Raw genomic sequence first — 6,730 nt, forward strand, 5'->3', positions numbered from 1 at the left:
GCGTGTATAGAGCCAGCATATTTCCACCAGACTCCATGTAAATAATCACTACTTTTAGCGTGTATAGAGCCAGCATATTTCCACCAGACTCCATGTAAATAATCAGGACTTTTAGCGTGTATAGAGCCAGCATATTTCCACCAGACTCCATGTAAATAATCAGAACTTTTAGCATGTATAGAGCCAGCGTATTTCCACCAGACTCCATGTAAATAATCAGTACTTTTAGTGTGTATAGAGCCAGCATATGTAAATGGGTGAATTAAGGGTTTATTTCAACCAAACCAGAGTGGTGATTGTTAGAACAGTGGAAAGATGAACCAAGACGGCTTTTGATAATTTTTATTTAGTTTCTGTCCACTTTGAATGAAGTGTGTTTTATGATGATAAAAGTCCTGATTATTTACATGGAGTCTGGTGGGGTTTGGTGATTGTGATTTTGGGGCTGTTTGTCGATTAATCAATTCATCATTTCATCAAAGATGTTAAGTTTAACATGATATTAAACTGACAAGAGCAAAAAATCTCCGTATTTAAGAGGCTGAAACATGAAGCATTTTCTGACATTTTTGTATGAAAAATGACTTAAAAAATGAATCGATTAACAACATGTTTGTCTTGCTGTATGTGTCTATGTGTGTGTGTGTGTGTGTGTGTGTGTGTGTGTGTGTGTGTCTATGTGTGTGTGTGTGTGTGTGTGTGTGTCTGTGTGTGTGTGTGTGTGTGTGTGTGTGTCTGTGTGTGTGTGTGTGTGTGTGTGTGTGTCTATGTGTGTGTGTGTGTGTGTGTGTGTCTGTGTGTGTGTCTCTGTGTGTGTGTGTATGTCTGTGTGTGTCTCTCTGTGTGTGTGTATGTGTGTGTGTGTGTGTGTGTGTGTGTGTGTGTGTGTGTGTGTGTGTGTGTGTGTGTGTGTGTGTGTCTCTGTGTGTGTGTGTGTGTGTGTGTATGTCTGTGTGTGTGTGTGTGTGTGTCTCTGTGTGTGTGTGTGTGTGTGTGTGTGTGTGTCTGTGTGTCTCTCTGTGTGTATGTCTGTGTGTGTGTGTGTGTGTGTGTCTGTGTGTGTGTGTGTGTGTGTGTCTGTGTGTGTCTGTGTGTGTGTGTGTGTGTGTGTGTGTGTGTGTGTCTATGTGTGTGTGTGTGTGTGTGTGTGTGTGTCTGTGTGTGTGTGTGTGTGTGTGTGTGTGTCTGTGTGTCTGTGTGTGTGTGTGTGTGTGTGTCTCTGTGTGTGTGTGTCTGTGTGTGTGTGTGTGTGTGTGTGTGTGTGTGTGTGTGTGTGTGTGTCTATGTGTGTGTGTGTGTCTGTGTGTGTGTGTGTGTGTGTGTGTCTGTGTGTGTGTGTGTGTGTGTGTGTGTGTGTGTCTGTGTGTCTGTGTGTGTGTGTGTGTGTGTGTCTCTGTGTGTGTGTGTGTGTGTGTGTGTGTGTGTGTGTGTGTGTGTCTGTGTGTGTGTGTGTGTGTGTGTGTGTGTGTGTCTATGTGTGTGTGTGTGTGTCTGTGTGTGTGTGTGTGTGTGTGTGTGTCTGTGTGTGTGTGTGTGTGTGTGTGTGTGTGTGTGTGTGTGTGTCTGTGTGTCTGTGTGTGTGTGTGTGTCTCTGTGTGTGTGTGTCTGTGTGTGTGTGTGTGTGTGTGTGTGTGTGTGTGTGTGTCTGTCTGTGTGTGTGTGTGTCTGTGTGTGTGTGTGTGTGTGTGTGTGTGTGTGTGTGTGTGTGTGTGTGTGTGTCTGTGTGTGTGTGTGTGTGTGTGTGTGTGTGTGTCTGTGTGTGTGTGTGTCTGTGTGTGTGTATCAGGGATGGAGGGCTGAAGAGAGGGAAAGTGAAGGATTCCTTTAAAGAGGAGCAGCAGAAGCAGTACAGCAGCATCATCGCTGGACCGAAGGATCAATAATAATAATAATTGATCATAATCGTTCCGAGCTGTTTACCGTTCATTCTCTGACGCCGTGTTTGACCTCTGAACTCTTATTTTACACTTTTTGAAACAGGATGTGATTGGTCTGTTAGTGTAGGTGTGTGTTTCTGCCAGCAGAGGGCGCTGTCTGACAGCACAATGACCCCTCAGCTCTGACTATCATCATCATCTCAAATGTTTATATTTTTAAATGTACGTCGCTGCTCTTCTGTAACCTGCGTCCATCTCTGAGGACGGAAAATATATTTTCACACACACTCATCTTCCCGTGTCTGTCTGTGTTGTTTTTTATGTCTTATTCAGTCCATAAAATGTCAGAAAACTGTTTCTCAAAGTCCAAACGCACGTCTTTATGTCAACGATATTCAGTTTAATATGATATTAAACACAGTGTGTGTGTGTGTCTCCGTGTGTGTGTGTGTGTGTGCGTTTGAGTGTGTGTGTGTGTGTGTGTTTGAGTGTGTCTCCGTGTGTGTGTGTGTGTGTGTGTTTGAGTGTGTCTCCGTGTGTGTGTGTCTGTGTGTGTGTGTGTGTGTGTGTGTGTGTGTGTGTGTGTGTGTTTGAGTGTGTCTCCGTGTGTGTTTGAGTGTGTCTCCGTGTGTGTTTGAGTGTGTCTCCATGTGTTTGTGTGTGTGTGTGTGTGTGTGTTTGTGTGTGTGTGTGTGTGTGTGTGTGTCTGTGTGTGTGTGTGTGTGTGTGTGTTTGAGTGTGTCTCCATGTGTTTGTGTCTGTGTGTGTGTGTGTGTGTGTGTGTGTCTTGTATCTTCTATGATTTTGTCACTTTTCTGAATCCATGCAGACCGTTGGTAATATAATTTGAAAAATGAATGTTCAAAAGAAAAAGAGTAAATAGAAATAGTTAGAGGAATAATATATATATATATATATATATATATATATATATATATATATATATATATATATATATATATATATATACACCTTTATTTGACTTTTTTGGGGCGTTTTTTCTTTTCCCTTCAAATGTCTCAATCGTCCAATCAGAAGGCTGCAGCAGAGACAGGAAAACAGCATTAAAACAACATTAAAAAGACATGAAATGAGTCGATATAACAATGCTAATAACTCTAAAATAAAATTCATTTAACATTTAAGTTCTCCACAGTGAATTTAAGGGAAGGAAGGAAGGAAAAAGGGAAGGAGAAAGGAGGAAGGATGGTTCAGTTTACTGACAGTAGGGAAGGAAAAGAAGGATGAAAGAGAAGAGGGAAGGAAGAAATAGTGATAATAAATGATGGAGAATGAGAAGGGAAAGGAAAGAAGACAGAAGAAAGGAAGTATGTAGGAAAGGAGAGATGGAAGGATGAAAGGAAGGAGGATTCAGTTTACTGTCAGTATAGGGAAGGAAAAGAAGAGAAGGGAAGGAGAGAAGGATGGAAAAAGGGAAGGAAAGAAGACAAAAGGAAGGAAGTATGTAGGGAAGGAAGTACGTAGAAAAGGAAGGAAGTACGTAGGGAAGGAAAGAAGTACATTGGGAAGGAAAGAAGTACCTAGGAAAGGAAGGAAGTACGTAGGGAAGGAAAGAAGGATGTAGGGAAGGAAGTATGTAGGGAAGGAAAGTACGTAGGGAAGGAAGGAAGTACGTAGGGAAGGAAGGAAGTACGTAGGGAAGGAAAGAAGTACCTAGGAAAGGAAGGAAGTACGTAGGGAAGGAAAGAAGGATGTAGGGAAGGAAGGAAGTACATAGGGAAGGAAGGAAGTACGTAGGGAAGGAAAGAAGTATGTAGGGAAGGAAGGACGTAGGGAAGGAAGGAAGTACGTAGGGAAGGAAAGAAGGATGTAGGGAAGGAAGGAAGTACATAGGGAAGGAAGGAAGTACGTAGGGAAGGAAAGAAGGATGTAGGGAAGGAAGGAAGTACATAGGGAAGGAAGGAAGTACGTAGGGAAGGAAAGAAGTATGTAGGGAAGGAAGGACGTAGGGAAGCAAGGAAGTACGTAGGGAAGGAAGGAAGTATGTAGGGAAGGAAGGAAGTACGTAGGGAAGGAAGGAAGTAGGTTACAACCGGGACGAATGAAACATTGCAGTTATCCCGAAAACCACACACGTTGCAAATGTAAAATTTTGTCAGCACGTCCAGCACGCAAGGTCTACCAGACGCAGGAGAGTTGGCGTCATGACGTCATGCTGCTACTAAGTTAGACCAGCGAACCCAATTTGAGTGCGGCAAGTAAAATGTTTGATGCGGTAATTTTTTTTTAATGACAGGTTGTATTTATTGCTTCATGTACCGTTGTCATGACCATACGGCAGATTAATTAGTGATTTAAAATGTCCTACAGTGTGGAATGTCAGAGATTTTTAGTTTGGGTGCAACGTAGGTTTAATGTCAGCTGTTGCTGTCGGGACGAAGGAAACAGCTGTTTCCTTCGTCCCGACCAGGCAGTAAACCCCATGTATTCTAAGTAATTGCACAAATATCTGTGTTTATACTATATTTTATGCAGTTGAGACATGGAAAAGTGATTTTAGAAATGTTATCCTATGGAGACTGACGGGCTGGGGGTCATGAAGGGAACTTATTTGGATGTGCGGTGGCCTTACCCACATAAGAACAGAGTGAAATAACATTTTGTACTATAGAAACATGATATAATTGGAAACATGTATTATTCTAGCTATATAAACGGCATAGTGCCGTGGTATCTCCATAACCGTGAGATACGCACTTCACGATGACGGCAATGAGTTGTTAACAGACATTCACCGAGACGTATAGCTCTGCAGCAATCTATCTGACATAACATCTATCTGAAGTACCATTCATGATATGTTGCCAAATATTGAAGTTGTGGGAAGTGTACATAACTTAAACTGTATGTTTCTTTCGTCCCGGCCAGGAGGGACTAATGAAACCAAATGCACGTCTGACTTCTGCTTAAATAACTCCCGAACGTTTTCGTTCAGAGCTGAAAATGCAACTGTATTTGACAGAGGACAGATGGAGGTTGCTGGTGACAAAATATTAGCTTTCAGTGTTTTATGATGTCTTTGTAAATGACGTTTAATTAAAAACTTTTTCATTCGTCCCGGTTCTCCCCTACGTACGGAGGGAAGGAAGTACGTAGGGAAGGAAAGAAGTACGTAGGGAAGGAAGGAAGTACGGAGGGAAGGAAGGAAGTACATAGGGAAGGAAAAAAGTATGTAGGGAACGAAGGAAGTACGTAGGGAAGGAAAGAAGTACGTAGGGAACGAAGGAAGTACGTAGGGAAGGAAAGAAGTACTAGGGAAGGAAGTACGTAGGGAAGGAAAGAAGTACGTAGGGACGGAAGGAAGTACGTAGGGAAGGAAAGAAGTATGTAGGGAAGGAAAGAAGTACGGAGGGAAGGAAGGAAGTACGTAGGGAAGGAAAGAAGTACCTAGGAAAGGAAGGAAGTACGTAGGGAAGGAAAGAAGGATGTAGGGAAGGAAGTACGTAGGGAAGGAAAGAAGTACGTAGGGAAGGAAGGAAATGCAGAGAAGGAAGGAAGGAAGGAAGGAGGATTCAGTGTCCTGTCCCAGAGGAGAGAAGAAACTAGAAAATATTCACATTTAACAATCTGACATCACACTAGTTTACCTGTTTTATCATAAAAAAAAAACGACTGAAACTGACTCATAGATGATCTAAACAGTTGGAGATTAATGTAATATCTGTGGTGTAGTTCTCACAGACGAGCTGATATTTGTAATAATAATAAAATGAAAAGCCTCGGTCCTCTCGGCTGAGGAGGAGAGAAGAGACGGGAAGAATCTGTTGTTGTTCTGTGACGGCGTTTTAATAAAGAAAGCACAGACTGTGAAATAGCAGCGAGTTATTGTTCCACAAAAACAATCCCGCCGCTCAGATTGCCTGTGCAGAAATGTGTGTAGTCCCCTAACAGGATGGTGAATTATTAATAGGATCTAAAGCCCAAGCTGTAACCTGATTGTTGAGGTGGGATTGTTGGCGAGCGATGCCGCTCCGCCCGTTTACTGAGATGTATGTGTCTGCACATCTTTAGAGCCGTTTAATGGGATTCAGATAGATTTCAGAGGGACATCATAAAAGACATGGCACTGGACCCCCCCACAGTGACCCCCCCACCCCCACTAACCCCTCTCTGGACTCCATGCACACCCCCACTGACACAGTGACCCCCCCACCCCCACTAACTCCTCTCTGGACTCCATGCACACCCCCACTGACACAGTGACCCCCCCACCCCCACTAACTCCTCTCTGGACTCCATGCACACCCCCACTGACCCCCCCACAGTGACCCCCCCACCCCCACTAACCCGTCTCTGGACTCCATGCACACCCCCACATTTTTCGCAATTTTTTAAACTATTTTTACAGACTTTTTGACTTTCTGTTGGTTGTTTTTGATGGTTTTTGCAATTTTTTAAAATTTGTACAGACTTTTCTTTACATTTTTTTAAGCTTGTTTTTGACATTTTTTGTAATTTTTTAAAACTATTTTGACAGAGTTTTTGACTTTTCTGTTGTTTTGATGGTTTTTGCAAATTTAAAAAAAAATTACAGACTTTCTTTGACGTTTTTTAAGCTTTTTTTTAAACGTTTTTGCAATTTAAAAAAAAATTAGACTTTTTTGACGTTTTTTTGACATTTTTCGCAATTTTTTAAACTATTTTTACAGACTTTCTTTGACGTTTTTTTAAGCTTGATTTTGACGTTTTTTGTAATTTTTAAAATTATTTTCACAGACTTTTTCTGTTGCTTGTTTTTGCGGTTTTTTTGACGCGTTATTGAACGACTTTACTTAGTTATTGACCCTTGTTTTATATCCCTTTTTTTGTCGCTTGTTTTTGTCATTTTTTGC

At 41.9% G+C, this 6,730-nt stretch overlaps 1 protein-coding gene across 1 annotated transcript in view; it reads left to right on the top strand.

Moving 5' to 3' along the window:
* The window catches only part of gpat3 (glycerol-3-phosphate acyltransferase 3), a 31,037-nt gene extending 29,134 nt beyond the window's left edge, over positions 1–1,903 (top strand). Inside the window, exon 13 of the mRNA XM_031287971.2 lies at positions 1,787–1,903. Coding sequence (XP_031143831.1) covers positions 1,787–1,883 — 97 coding nt within the window. The 3' untranslated portion in view covers positions 1,884–1,903. The remainder of the gene's footprint in view (positions 1–1,786) is intronic.
* Positions 1,904–6,730: the final 4,827 nt, after the last annotated feature.

Source organism: Sander lucioperca, chromosome 14, assembly GCF_008315115.2.
Source record: "Sander lucioperca isolate FBNREF2018 chromosome 14, SLUC_FBN_1.2, whole genome shotgun sequence".
Lineage (NCBI taxonomy): Eukaryota > Metazoa > Chordata > Actinopteri > Perciformes > Percidae > Sander > Sander lucioperca.